The following is a 16025-nucleotide window of genomic DNA, read 5'->3' on the forward strand; positions in this document are numbered from 1 at the left end:
TCCAGATTTCCCATTGTGCTTCTCTACTCTACATTATTTAGAGCTCCTAGAATTGTTAGTACAGTGTGGACCACTGTGCTGTCAGACTCTTAACACATGCTACTGTTATTCTCCTAGCAAGAGTGATGTGATGTGGAGATGGAAGTGAGTTTCAGTTATCTTTTGTTTTCCCAGAGGTTAGACAAATTATTTGGCACAAAGTTATAATTTATATTAAATAAAGCTAATACTACTTCGGCCCGGGTAAAAAGAGAGAATAGGCCAGGTGCTGCTTTCTGTAGGAGCATGTTTGAGGAAGACTAATGTTCTGTCTCACTCAGGGGTCAATTTAAATGTGTGCCTTAGTGGGATTTGAGCCCACTGGAATGTTTTGCGTGCATACTGGTGTCCATGCAAAATTTCCTACATACATCTGTGCGAGTATGTTTGTCTGCAGTATGACACATACGGTACCTCCCAGGTGTCAAACTCGGTCCTAGGTGTGTGTGTGTGTGTGTGTGTGTGTGTGTCTGTGATGTATTTAGAGAGTGAGGAGGGGAGAAGGTTTCCACCCTGCATTCCAACACTGGTCCAGTAGGTCGACCAGGCCAGGAACCAAGCTCAGCCATCTCTCATACCATTGGAATGCTAACAGAGTGAGCAAAACTGGATCAGTATAACCAACCAAATGTCTCTACAAGATTGCCTCACATAATTTAGATACTTGGTGTACTACATGTAATCACATATAGTCTTTAATTACCTTTAAGCCGAATAATATTTAGACAACGATAAACTATAGGAAATACTATTGCAATTCACCAAGGCAACCACTGACTAACAAATAAAATATTAATGCACCCCTGACCCAGACATAAAAAACAGCACACATTTCAGAGTACTTCATGTAGATTAATATTGATTCAGCCTATTTTACCTATTTTCCGTTTGGTTTTGATAGACCACATTACATGATGGATGAGTTTAACCCAGAAACTGACTTCTGTTACAGTCAAACACAGGACGGTAGTCACAGCACAGTAGGGTTGCTTGGCTACTCATAAATCAATATATGACACCCCCTCTGATCTGCCAGTGACAGTCGTAAACACTGTGGTGGCCTACAACATATGAGCTGTGGATCTAGAGGGAATTCAGGGTATGTATGTATGTGTGTGTGTTTCTGTCACCTGCTGTGCAGGGCAAAGAGATCAGAAGAGTAGACGCAGTGAACTCACTATGATATAAGAACAGTGACTTGTTGGTTAAAGACATTCAGATGACAGTCCTTCATTTGGTTATCCATCATTCCTTGTCTCATCTATCTTTCTTCCTCCTTCTCATCCATCACTTTCAGATCCCTCCTCTCTCTTATTCTCCTCAATCTCTCTCCCCACGCATCACCTACTGAGGTTTGTCTGGATGTTGTTAAAGCCTTTGCTAGGCTACAGCTTTTGAGTGTGTGCTTGCGTTATCCATATTTGTGTATGCATAACTACGCCTGTATCTGTGTGTGTGTTTTGTGCGTTGCTCTTAGGACAAGCAGTTTGCTCTTGAAGGAGACAGCATAATGAGTGGCAGAGGACGCTGTCCATATGACCCCAACAGTCCCTGCACATCAACGCTCTCCAGTAAGACATTGCTCACTCCATCATACATCATCTCACCATTATCTAAACTAAAAACACAGTTGTGAGACGAATGAAAGTTTTCATTTCAGCTGGATAAATGCATGCAAGTCTTTATTGAATAGAATTTAACAAGTCAATAGTGCCATCTTGTGGTGTTTTCTTATATCAGTATTTTAATTACAGCAAAAGGGTGTGCATTCTTAATAATTTACATTTTTTGTGTTTGTTTATGTGTGTGTACGTGTGTATACATTAGGAGGAGAGCTGTATATTGGCCTGTACACCGACTACTGGGAGAATGACGGTGCTTTGTGTCGACTTAACAACCAGACCTACACACGCACTGAAAGAGACGACCGGCAGCAACTGAATGGTTAGTGTACACTACAGGAAGAATCATCTCCCTTTAAATGCAAAGCAGTGCCAACAGATATAGTATGTGATAACAAACTGAGTATGTTTTCAAAAATATATTAAAATTGTATGAAAGTTCAGAAAATTAGATGCTATTGATCTAATGATTCATAGTGTAAATGTTTTCTATTTTTTAGTATTCATGAGCTTTTGTTTAAAATAATTTATATCTTCACATACAGATATTTTGTCAGACTGTCATAACAAGTATTACATTCTTTATAGGAGATTCCTACCATAAAACCCCTAAAATGAGAAGGAAAATCAAAATTAACAGTTTATAACAAATTGCTCCAGCACCAAATCACTACTGCTACCTTCACTACCAGGGCTTTTTAATTTATGTTTCATTCCACTCATTTTGTTACAACTCCTTCTCTCTTCAGAACCTAAATTTGTGGGGTCAGCAGTTATTCCTGACAACGATGACAAGGATGATGATAAGGTTTACTTCTTCTTCACTGAGAGGGAGATGGATGCTGAGGGAGGGAACAAGGCAGTATATACTCGCGTTGGGCGAGTCTGTGCGGTGAGAATGCTAATGTTGTAGAAAGGTTTCTTGGTATGATCAGCCAAAGCCAAAGTACTGCACTCACATTCTATATCTGCCTTCATCTCTCAGAATGACCAAGGAGGACAGAGAATGCTGGTGAATAGATGGAGCTCTTTCCTGAAAACTCGTCTTATCTGCTCTGTGGCTGGACCAAATGGCATTGATACACATTTCGATGAACTCGGTAGGACTACGAAGAGACTGTTTGAATCTTATTTATTTACTGTTAAACTTTGAGTTTACACACACACCTGCATCTACATCCCTCAAAATTTGGAAGGTGACTTTGTTATTGAGTATTTTTTTGTATTCTGAGCTATAGTAGTGGTAACCAATATTAACAATATGATTTCCAAAAATCACAAAGACTCATCTAACCATCTGGATAGAAAACAGATTCTGACTGCTGAAGAATGAGAAAGATGTCACCCTGTTAACACACAACAGCTAAATTGTATATTTTGTGTCTCAGAGGATGTGTTTGTGCTCAAGAATAAGGATGGGAAAAATCCAGAAATCTTTGGCCTCTTTAGCACAACAAGGTGAGTGAAAAGTGACGTCAGCATTTCATTTTACAGTTTGTTTCAAATCACTAATAAAACCTTCTTTTGCAGCACGGTTTTTAAAGGCTATGCAGTGTGTGTCTATCACATGGATGATATCAGAGCAGCCTTTAATGGTCCCTTTGCCTACCGAGAGAGACCTGAGCATCATTGGACACCTTATGAGGACAGAATCCCCTACCCTCGACCTGGATCTGTGAGTCTAAATGCACCACAACATTATGCATTCACAGCAGTCTCCATTAGTCTGTGTCTACGACAGACGTCCTTTAAGAAGGACAGTGTTGAGAGCATGTACGACAGCTCTGGTGAATGTTAGCACTGTTGTAGCTACCTTGGTAGGTCACACAGGGACAGTCTGAGCCAGACATGTCAGCTTTTTTTTTTTCACACAGCGTAAAGTGCCAGTGCAGCAAATGGCCTCTTCTGTCTCCATCCCTGCCCCTTCCTTTACTCTCTCTATTTCTGTCACACCATCTCTTGAACAGTGTGCCAGTAAAGTGAACGGAGGTGGCTTCTCCAGCTCTAAGGAGTTTCCGGATGAGGTTTTGCGGTTTGTGCGTTCTCATCCTGTGATGTATCGCCCAGTACTTCCCCAGCACCGTAGACCCATCCTGCTGCAGACTGAGCCAGGCAGGAGAAAGCTGACCCAGATCGCTGTGGACAGAGTCCAAGCACAGGATGGACACTACCATGTTCTCTACATTGGCACTGGTACACTATTATTCTTTATGCATTATAAGTCATGCATGAAGAATACACTTACTATGTACAAAATGAAAGACAAACAAGAGTTACTCTGAATAACCTGTAAAACCTTTGTGTATGTAACATTAATGTCTTCTTCCGTTAGATGATTCTGTGGTATTGAAAGTCATCACCATCTACAACAAAGACACAGACACTATGGAGGAGGTGCTGCTGGAAGAGCTGCAAGTATTCAAGGTACTCTATTTTTAGTGAACAAATGTGAAAGCAAAGAACACTTTGTAACCAATAAAATTTGGGATTTTACTGCATACACATTTGTAGTTTTACAATAAGAGACATTGTTCTGAAACCCTTGCTAATTTGCACCGTTTCTACCTTAAGAGGGGCACACTTATGACTTGAGAATGATTTAAATATATCAATTATACTTAAATCAGTTAGATATAGAAAACTGTCTACAATTTCTGCTGCAATTTTAATTAATTCTTGATTTGGGATGGAAAGAAGCATGGGGAAAGCCCTGTAGTGACAAAGTGCTTTATGCCAACTCTTGTTACTTTATTCTTATAGCATGATGAACGACTGACCACATTAATTTTGAATAACAGCAACATGTTTTCTATTTACAGGTGCCAGCACCAATAAGAGAGATCATAATATCACCTAAAAGGGTAAAATGACCATTTGAATCCCTATACTGTTGTTCCTTCATGCAATTCTGTTGTTTAGCCACAAGATGTTAACATTGCAACACTTTGTATTGACATAATTAATATGTACTGTAGACAGGTTGTTGCAATGTAACCCAGGTACATCAGGTAAAGACAGAAAGCATATATATACACACAATACATAAATACAGGCAGGTGACAAATTAAAGGAGTGAAGATACATAAGTAATACAGATGCTTTAATACAGGACATGAGGGGGCATTGAAGGGTTTGATGAGAATAAAAATTATTTGAATCAATCAAACAACTAAACATTGAACACCTATGGGAGAATGGAGAGGGTTTCAGAGACAATTAAGTTTAAATAGTCACTCATCTATATACTGTACTGCTTGTATATATTTCAAATTGTCAATTGTCTTGATATTAATACTCGACATTGGCTCCACAGCAACAGCTATATGTGGGGTCAGAAGTGGGTGTGGCCCAGGTCAGACTACATCAGTGTGACCTCTATGGGTCAGAATGTGCTGATTGTTGTTTGGCCAGAGACCCTTACTGTGCCTGGGATGGTCTCACCTGCTCCAGATTTTACCCTGCTGGAATCTATACCAAGAGGTAACAGCACACACACACTCTGAGACAGGTCTCATTTTTTCTCCCTGAAAATGTATTTCTGTGATATCATCAGCTGTTCACACCTTTACAGGCACACTTCTGTTGCATCTCGCCCTGAATGTCACAATGCTCTGAGGCTGGTTTATCAAGTCAGTATCACAGGCTCTGAGAGACATGACAGCCAGGTGTTATGTAATGCCTATCAGTATGCACTTGATCACCTCCCTTCCTCTTTCTTTCCTTTCCTTTTGCACTTTCATCACATGTTCAAAATTACTCTCTCTCTCTACTTCGCCCGCTCCAATCTCAGCAGACGATTCAGGCGGCAGGATGTTCGCCATGGCAACGCCGTCCAGCTGTGCAATGGGCTGCAAATTGATGGTTAGTGTATAAAATGACTGTGTGATGTGTGTTTTTGTGTGTGTCTGTGCATGGGCATGCTTGTGTATATTTACTTGTATTGCAAGATTTTGTCAGACAAATACTGTGTACAAGCAAGGAAATGATGCAGTTCTTGGGAAGCACCAAGCTAATTATGAAAAAATATGAACCATTGTGGTTAGATCTGAGAGAGGTTAGTGTGCTCCCACTGTGGCAGATAGGGGTAGAGCAATCTACTCAATGTTCACTCTAAGGTCACGGCAGCCATCTCTCTCGTCTCACCTTATTTTATGATCTGTGTGTTTGTGTGTTTGTGTGCAGATGAACAATGGCACAAAGCTGAGGAGAGGCTGGTGTATGGAGTGGAGAGCAACAGCACTTTACTTGAGTGTGTCCCTCGATCGCTTCAAGCAAAGGTCCTCTGGTTCTTGCAGAAAGGAGTAGTGAAACACGAGGTGAGTTCAATAGACCTGTACGTGAAATAAATACAAATGTGAACTGAAAAAATATTGCACTACAGACACAGACACAAGAAGCTACAAAACTCTGGGGAAAAAAATTTAGTAGCAGAGCCGAGGTGAAGTACTGAAACTTTAATAGTTAGTTAACTACCCCTATAGATCTGTCTAGCCATGATAGTTTGACTTGACAGAGATTTTTGCTGCTACTTCAGTGCAATTGAGGTGAACGGAATTTCATTCATGGCGCTCAAAGCAGTAAATTATTTACATTTACATAGTGAGGTTTGTGGACTATCATTAGTAACTGGGAGAGGGATTGTGTTGTTGGATATTTATATTTAATTTTTCAATGTGTAGAGCACCACAAACAAAATTCCATTCTCTTTGATACAGGGATGGTGACTTAAATCAGTGCAATATATCTCACAACCTTGGGAAATGCATTTTAAATGTTTATATCGCAAACCTTTAGATCTAAACCTTATATTTAAACTTGCAGCGTATATTGCAGCAAACAGAAATCTGCACAGAAACTTAAATACAGAGTCACTGTATTGATTGCACTTTTAAAGAACTACCGTTCCTTAATTTATCCTTTGCTGAGTTTAGTCCTGTTGTTTTTTTAATTAAAATTTCTCTTGGGAGAAGAACTAATGCAGTGCAGTGCAGCAAATGTCTGAATTGCTACACTTAAATAATGGCTACATCACTTTCTTTCCTCCTTTAGGTTCGAGGTGATGAGCGGGTTATCCTGACCTCCCATGGGCTGCTGTTTTTACGAGTGAGGAGTTCTGACGCTGGTGTGTATGTGTGCCAGACTGTGGAACATGGATACGTGCACACATTATCGCGTACCTCTCTACACGTGCTAAGAGGGGAGAGGGTAGAGTCAGCGATCCACAGGGCTAATGATAGGGAGGGAGAAAAAGCTGCAGCTTCTTGCCACTCCTCCATAGGGCTCCAACCGGGCCCCAGCATCAGCCCGAGGGCTCTGGTGCCATCCTTAGTCCCAGGCCCCAACTCCAGGCTGTGGTACAAGGAGTTTCTCCAGCTGATTGGCTACGGGGATGCCCAGAGAGTAGAAGAGTACTGTGAGAGAGTGTGGTGCTCAGATAAAAAACGAAAAAAGACAAGAAGGAAGTATGTTCCTCCGGGTGGCGAGAAGAGAGGGAAAGGGAGAACAGAGGAGAACTCCCACCGAGCGCCCAGGCACACCTTGGACACCTGAGGAGAACAGAGACTGACTGTACATGCACACACCCATACACACACACACACACACACACACATACAGTCTAAAGGTCAGACTCACTCAGTGTTTGCACCATGTAAAAGGTTTTCACTTTGCTTTCAACAAGAGCAGTAACTGAAAAACAACAGTAGCAGGTTGCTTAGCTTTTGTAGCTACATTTATCACTCAGTGGCTTGACTGTGATGTTTCCAATTATTTTAAAAAGCAATTTCTTTCCTTTTTGTGTGGTGTAAACTGATTATCCAGTGCAGACCTTGGATAAATACTATGAATGTCAGTGTCAGCACAGAGCAGAGGCCCGGGGAGGAGATGGATGACTGATTAAGCGACATTGCCTCTGATCTGAAGAGACAGAATATAATATATCAGCTCCTGTGGACTGACCTAGCCCAACCCAGCTGTCAATCCACACAGAGACTGTTATATGAGTCCTCTGCTCCACCTTTCATTCAATGGCTTAATATGAAAACCTCTTACTGTATCTACTATGAGAGAACAACTATGTTAAAAGTAATGGCCTTCTAATCTTTTTTGGTACTATAGTAACTTATTTTCTTGGTCTCTACTTTGAGTTCTGTAGTTGTTTAGATGTCGTAAACTGGAAAATATAGCGTGTTGTTTTTGTACAGTGAAAAATGCTTGGAGCTTTACAATACTGCTAATTTGAATATAATGTGGTCATCGCTGTGGTGTGTTTGGTTACAATGGCCACAATGCATACGGTAAGATGTTGCAATGCCACTATTTATGGATATTTGAGGCATGTTTTAATTATAACTATGCTCTCAATGGAAGAAATTAAGCAAATGTAAAAACTGTTACAATAGATTAAAAGTGGTATAATCATTATTATAATTATAATTATTGTTATTATTATTAAGTTCCTACCTACACATCTACTTGTGATCAAATGTATCAACAGTATTGTGTGTATTGTATATTTTATTTATCTAAAAAAATTCTGGGTGGTCTTTGCGTGCACATCTGGTAACTGTATTCAAAAAGTCAGTCCTTGCTCTTTCCCTTTCTCTCCCTCCATTACTTGCTCTCCCTTTTTGACCCCCCCTCCCCCGCCCCTTTTGTTTATCTGTAATGATGTTGCAGATGGGATTCATAATTACCACCACAAACAGAAATGTAGTACACCACAATTTGCTCAGAAGAAAAAAAAGACAAATAAATGTTAGGGTGTCCATCCAAGCGTGTCAACAAAACTGATGAGTCAGCTTCATGAATATTCAGTTAATTCTGAGATGACAGAAACATCAAACAATCTGATTTTACAATGAAATGCATTGTAGTGGTTGTGTTAAAAATAGAGTTTGGAGGATCTCTCATTTTTCAATGTCGTGCATTTATGTCAAGTGTTCTCACTTTATAGTTTTGACCTTGTTGTCTTTACTGTATTCATAATGTGGTAGAAAATCACTTGGTCTCTTTATATCGTCACTCATCATTCTCCTTGAATATTCTTAAACTAAGATAAAAAAATACTGTGTGTGCTTATACCCCCTTATAAATACCAGCCATTAAAAAAAGATGGACCTTCCTTCCCTGGTGTCACCTCTGTGGTTTAGCCATCAATAATGACAAAGTATACTCAGTCCCTTTGCACACACACACACAAACATATTGCAAGGCGGAGCCAATGAAGCAAAAGGAGAGAGAGCCTTGTACATAAAACTAAAATTAACTTAGAAATTTTCTCTTGTAATATGAACACCATATTAAAAACAGTTACTTTATTGGCTAACATCATAGAATGGGCTACATGCTGGTAAAACACATAATCGTGTACATCCAGTAAGGACTGGTTATGATTCTGGTGCACTGGGACACTATACTCATTCAAATTCTCTCTAAGTCTACCTGAGTCTGTGGGGTGCTGAAGGCATTTGAGAATGGAATTCATGCTGCTGATTTATTCCACATGGCTACCATAGCAACAGGCTCTGAACCAGTTCAGCTCCCCTCCTCATCAAAGCGCTCTCTCTTCTCTCCGTCAAGTTTTAACACTGTTACTCTGGCCCCTGGACCCTCTGGCCAATGGTCCCTGTAGCCATTCATATATCACACTCTAATGTATGAGACTTGTCAGCTTAGTTAATCTCAAAAGTCCCTTCTTTTCTTCTGGGACTGAAGCTGGCATTTGCTGGATGGAGCTACTGACCCAACTGATAGATGCCATCTGAGCATCTTTGGTAACAGATGGTGATGTTGATTCTGGAGCTGCACATATTTCTTTTTTCATACATTTCAAGGTTAAAGAGGCCAGTTTAATGTAATGAAATGCTATAAATCCATTCATTGATCTACAGAAAGATCAAAAGGTCAGAGGCCACTACATAAAACAGACTTCTGTACATGTGAAATGATGAGAGCGTTTATCTTTTTCCTGTATTGGCACCCCTCTCCCTTTTTCCTGCCGCCTTTGTTGTCCCCACACAGCACTGTTTCTATCAGGAACCAATGCACCAGAACACTTTATTACAAGCGTAAATGAGCGAAAAGAGAGGTTATGAAGCAGTGGAAAATTACGATGGGCAAATAATAAACAAAACTTTACAACTAGTAAAACTCCACATGTCAGTGTGTACAGTATACTGTACATGTTTTTGCAACGTTTGTATACAAATCTTAGCGGGTATGTCTGTGTAAACAAGGATGAAAGCCCGGCAGATGTGAACAGATACAGCTCTCTCTCTCCCTCTGTCTCTCTCTCGTCTTCTTTTGATTTAAGGTTATCACTGACATGGAAAGCTAACCTCATACACACATCTAAAGCACACCCCCATGGCCAAATGTCTCCTACCAATCACTTCCTATTCACTTCATAAACTCTGTCATTTTTTTTCCAGCCGACCTGTAAGCTACAGCTTTAATCCTCTGAGAAATAAATTGTTTTGAGCTTTAGTGAGGATCAGTGTTCATAGATCCTCACTACATCGCCCTGTTGCACTGCAGTGCTTTTAATATTTCCATACAATTCATTATGTTGGATTTGCTCTATCCAACATAATGATCTCTATGGCTATTTTGTGTCCAGACAGAGTAAGCCTATCTTTAGTTTATCTCTAGGTGTTCTTGGCACATAGGTGCGACAAGTGAAGGTTAAACATAAAATATGCTACTCCACACTGATAAGTTATCCGATAGCAAAGGGGAGCTACTATCAGTAGTGGCACAGGCAGCATTTTGCTCTGCATATGAGGTTAGGACAAAAGAGGATCCAGTTCTGAAGTATATTTGTCACCAATAAACAGGAAGATGACATACACACACAAAGATAAGCACACAAAATACATAAAGGGAATCTGAAATAATATAGACATCAACACATTAGCAGTGTGTCAACATGTACTGTGTGTTATCTCACTAACACAGCTGCCAGTGAGAAGTGAGGTACAGTATTTCCCCTCAGGAGTGAGTAACCAGCACAAAGAGAGGTTGACCGTCTCCTGCAAAATGTCATTTTGTGCAGATGTTTTTTTTTCTTTATCATTCTGTGTCCATGATCTATGTTTTTGTTCCACATATGCCTTCCAAAAGCATATACGAAACCCATAGAACCTAATAAATATTCAACTTATTCATTTAGCATGATTCACAGTGCTGCACGTGCGCTTGTGGTCCCCTCCATGATCCCTGGGAGGAGTCTGCATGTATAAAAGATGCCAACCACCCATCATCCTGTGATGTTTCCCACAGCTCACATACCTCACCACACACAAGAGCCAGAGAAGACAGCCAAGGGAGTGAGGAAGATGGGAGGCGTAGATCCTCTGGCTTTTTCCTACTGCTGATAGCCAGGGGAAAGCAGAGAAGATAGAGTGAGTCAGTGAGAGAGAAAGTGTGAAGTGAGTGAAGCAGTGAAAATGAAATGGAGAGGAAAAGGAAAGAACAGAGGATCTCGTACCCAGGGAGGTGTGTGATGTTAAGCTCTGCGCTCTCCTCACCTTGGGGATTTGCTTCTCATGGGACCAACACGTCTTTGAATTATATTGCTGCCTTATCTGGCAACCTGAACTCTAAATTTACCATGGGAAGTGGGACAGGTTCTGGTGCAAGTGACAAACACGGATGCCCTAAAATACATCGAAAGCAAACATGTCAGACAGGTATAAAGTAGTAATGCTGTTTAGCACAGCTAAAAAAACAACAACAGTTCATTGTCATGTGTTTTCATTTTTGGAATGCACATCCTGCAGAATGACTGAATAAAAATCTGAATAAAAAAAATAAAAAAACTGTGTTTGGGTGGATATTTCCATGTGTGCATGCAGTGAAGTACAATGTGTTCAGTGAAAGTAATGCCAATGCCACGGATGTTTGTGCATGTGACTCAGTGAGTGCTGTGTCATTAATCTGGGTGTAATCACTACATTTGTGTCCCTGTGGGGGTTGTTCTCTCCTCTAATCCTTCTCTTTATCCCTACATCTTTCTCATTACATCACTCTGACCTTTGCACCGTGACAGCACCAACAGCTGGCCAAGGCTGTTAAACAACAAACAGCACGTGCAGTCAATCAACCCACCACATTGACACAAGCTGTTGGAAAACAGAAAGGGCAGAAATCAGAATGTATAGCATTGCACACAAAAAGCTACACCGCAAAAAGCTACTGTGGAATACTTGACTATGAATACAACAATATGAAATATAAATGCTTGGATCTCTACACTGCAGTGTTGTAGGAATTCCTCTACAGCTGGAGATCCCAAAATATTTTTATAGCTGAAGAAATTCATGTATTTTAAAAGTCTTGGATTTGATAAGCATATATTGTAGGCAACCAGTGTGTGTGTCTGTTCCACTGGAGTGAGTTGGGTGTTGTCTAATCAGTATGCCTACCCTATTTTCTCTGTGTTTATGTGTTGACATATTGTTTTTATATTGATAAGTCAGTCAACCAAAGGTGAGAAAGTGAAATAGAATATCTAAGGTGTTTGGACATCTTTATATACTATTGTCTGTCCTAAAAAAGGAAAATAAAGCTAGGGAAACAAACTCCAAAAATCCAAAAATGATTATAGAGTAAGAATAAGAGCATGAAGTGAGTAATGCATTAAAAGAACTCATTCATCTGCTTTTCTCTGATATAATTTCTGAATCCTTCTTTTAAATGACAAAAAGCTTAGTCATAAAAAATCCAAAATAACCAGATACCAACTGTGATATTTTGATAAAGATGAAACATATAGCCTTTTCCCCCACTGTAGAGAGGAGATAAGAGATGAGGAAAACAAACCACAAGACAGCATTTTACCCGATGTTGATTCATCAAAGCTGTTTTGAGAGATGCTGCTTAAATAGATGTTACAACTGCAGACAGTTTTCTCCACAGAAAAAAATAAGGATTTATACACTATGACTGATCTAATTAAAAGTATTAAGCAGATTGTTTAACCTTGGTGACATTTTCAGAAACATTCTCTTAAAGCGTCTTGTAGAAGACTTATACTTTGTAAGTGATTAAGCTAGATTTGACTCAAATGTAATACATTGCTGATTAACTCTCAGCTTTACTTTTGCCACCCAGTTCTTGCTACACAGATGACTACAGTAGAAAAGACTGTCAAATGCAAATGGTGAATAGCAAATGTTCCTCAGCAATGCACAAATAATATTTGCAAATAATATATTTACAAATTGGTTATACCTGTGTGGACAAAGGTGTGTTGGAAATTAGCTTGAATTGATTTCTCACACTATCCTCCAACCAAAGCAGTTGTATTTGCAGCACCAGTCTGAGCTGACAGCATTTCATGATAACATGAAACAAGTCAACTATGAAATGAATTCCCCCAGTGGAATATTACTGTTACAAAGGTACTAGATACTGTATCGTGTGTGGTCTTACACAATTTCTTGACAATAAATAAACAGACTTTCAGAGGGGCTGCTGTTTTTCCACATCTGAGGTAAATTGTGAATTATGGCTTGGTATATGTAAAGGGAGTATGCTATTTTGTGTTATTACAGTATTATATTATACTCATTCATTTTGAGGGAATATTTTTCTATCTAAAATGATGACATATGATGTATGATTTTTGGAACAAAATTAAATTTAGAATGTGATCTACAGTAATGTTTGTTACAATTAGGCATGCCTGTTGTGTAAGTAAAATCATTGCTTTAAAATGTGTTATTTACATTTGAGCTTTTCAATGTAATACCCTAAACATTTTAGGCTGTATCTTTTCCATCACTGCACATCAGCACAAGTTTCCATTTTTGGTTATAATGTCTAGACATTTATAATTTATACATTCACATTAATCAGTTTTAAGTCACATACATTTTTTCTCCTTTCAAAGACACCGTCATTTATGAATGCATGCATTAGATGAAAGTGGATCATGTTACGGTGCTGAATACAGACCAGTATTGTAAAAAAATAAGACAGGGTGGGCAGTAAGGAGTAAATGTAAATGTGCATTAATTTCTTCTCCCCAAGATATCTGTCAATGAATCAAACTCTGTATACATCTTACATCAACCGTGGCTTTTTTAGTTAATGTTGATAATAGACAAACATGGCATGCACATTATGGTAGAATATTATACAAACAGCTGCAAGATACACTTGAAGTGCATGAGCACGTGTTTTTGAGTTGAGCTACATGCACCTGGGAATTACCTTTTACTCACAATTTGGCTACCAGCCAGCTTGCACTCAAGTGAGAGATTTGCTGTCCAGGTGTACTGGTATGGTAGTTACACTTGAAACTGAGCTGCATAAACTTGAAAAATGATCCTGAAAATGGACTGTTCAAACATTTTATGGGCCACATTTTTCAGCGAGTACATCAGGCACCAATAACATGCCAATGTGTGTGCATTATAGCAGCAAGCAGCTGGGAGCCTGTGGTTACTGGTGAATATTTGATGAGAGAATGGATCCTCTCCCTGGGCAGGTTGAGTACAGTGTGCATACTCAATCGCACACACGAGCACACACACACACACCCACACGCAGGCATACACATATGTACACACACACCAGGTGGTACAGTTTCTCTGCGGTTCTAAAGTCTTGCGCCAAGCAGGTGCCCATGAGGGTGATATTAGAGTATTCTGCATAACTCAAGATGAAAAGCACACCAGAAAGTGATGCCTCTTCTTCATCTCCATGCTCTCAATCTTAGACATCATTGGGACACACACTCACGCACACATGCAAGGTCATCTTCTCTTTTCACAGCTAGCTTTTAAGTGGCAAGAGACAAATACTAAGAGCGAGTCATAGACAAAGATGTCTAGAAATTGAGCAATTAGTTTACTTGTCCATTCATTCATATTCAACTTTGCTACTATTTGTAACATTCTACATTAATTAATTTTTTTCCTTTTCTGTGTGGCACTGCAGTGTAGACTTTTCACATAAATGTGCATTGTGTTAGGTTAGTTTAGCATAGAGGGGGTAACACATCTATCTTTGAACAGCAAGTTTCCAGCTTTTGCAAAAATCTAAAAGTAATTGTTTATACTAGAAAGGGTTAGTGGTAATATGTGATTTGTAAACGATAATGCTTAATAGGCTATGAACACTTTCAGAAACGGTGGGATGCCTAAATGAATTGATTCAGAAATCATTCCTTGTACTGTAATAGAGTCTGAATAGTGCACAGTACTCCTGTAAGAATTTAGTAACAGTAATATGCACTATGGGTACAGTATCTGCCTGTTGACTGAACAAGGTTTGCCTCTGACACTGTACACTGGTAAGGCAGGAGTCCTCAGGTAGTTTAAAACCCCATCTTCTTTTACACCTCTTCAATTATATACAGCTTGCCGTCTAGACCTTATCACAGCACCTCTACAAACATTCTGATGTCCTTTTCCCTGCCAAACGGCAAACAAATCTGTTCACCAAACAGAAATGTACCTCGCACTGCATACTGGCATCATTATAGTTTTGTCTATTCAGTGTAATGTGAATAAATTTGGAAGGAGAAAGGGAAGAAAAGAACACAATGCAGATATTTACACTTTCTGTTGCCTTTAAATATTAGAGGATACTTGTATTATATGTGTCTGATGCAAGATTGACTGTGAGGTCTTCAGACTCAATGCATTTGAAAGTTCCAAGAAAGGCTTGCATTAGCAATAAAGCAGCTGCAGCTGCAGCTCTGTCTACCTTCTTTTTCTATTTATCACATAATTGAAACTCCTTTTCCATTTCATTCCTGTTTTGACATCTGCTGATTATTCTCTCATCTTTATGGTATTTTTCAATTTGGTGTCCTCATTTATATTATCAGACTAGAAGTATTTTTATCCTACCCACTGTTTCACATTTTCATTCTCTCCCACCCTTTTCTCCTTTGCCAGTCTGACTCTGATCAGCAGTGATTTCCGGCTTACTGATTTGCAGGGTTTGGGGGCGTGAACTGTGTTATCCTTAGAATTCTCCCATGACATGGCAGCAGAGGGAGGGGCTGGTGGGAAAAACAGATAAGAGAAGGGGAAGTAGCGATAACGGTGTGCTGATGTCTTGTGGACACTGTTTCTTTAAGAGTATTTTTAGTATGCCAGATACCAGTGGTCACTCGTCAGGAGAAAAAAAAAGGCTGGGTGGCTTTAGAGACTTGTGCAGTGTTCTAACATGATGCTGAGTGAGGAAGGGAGACGCCAAAGCACAAACCATGCTCCCTAGTGACCCAAAGCAGACTGCCAAGGCTTGGTAACTCTACCTGCGTATCATGCACATTCTAACACAATCAAGTTATCAGTCAGTCAGTTACATTGCTGGAACGTTTATAATGTGTGACAAAGTACTAGC

The 16025-nt window shown here is 39.6% G+C and overlaps 1 protein-coding gene across 2 annotated transcripts in view; it reads left to right on the forward strand.

Moving 5' to 3' along the window:
• The window catches only part of sema3e (sema domain, immunoglobulin domain (Ig), short basic domain, secreted, (semaphorin) 3E), a gene marked incomplete at its 5' end in the record, with an annotated part of 10639 nt that extends 1800 nt beyond the window's left edge, over positions 1-8839 (forward strand). Inside the window, 13 exon segments of one of the 2 annotated variants that reach the window (XM_035665694.1) lie at positions 1517-1610; positions 1867-1983; positions 2411-2553; positions 2647-2761; positions 3050-3119; positions 3192-3336; positions 3629-3854; positions 3994-4085; positions 4481-4522; positions 4975-5141; positions 5452-5522; positions 5844-5977; positions 6711-8839. In XM_035665694.1, coding sequence (XP_035521587.1) covers positions 1517-1610; positions 1867-1983; positions 2411-2553; positions 2647-2761; positions 3050-3119; positions 3192-3336; positions 3629-3854; positions 3994-4085; positions 4481-4522; positions 4975-5141; positions 5452-5522; positions 5844-5977; positions 6711-7211 — 1917 coding nt within the window. 2 annotated transcript variants of the gene reach the window in all.
• Between the last annotated feature and the right edge of the window lie 7186 nt (positions 8840-16025).

This window comes from Morone saxatilis, unplaced genomic scaffold, assembly GCF_004916995.1.
Source record: "Morone saxatilis isolate NCDOM2014 unplaced genomic scaffold, NCSU_SB_2.0 Contig2, whole genome shotgun sequence".
In the NCBI taxonomy this organism is placed as follows: Eukaryota; Metazoa; Chordata; class Actinopteri; family Moronidae; genus Morone; species Morone saxatilis.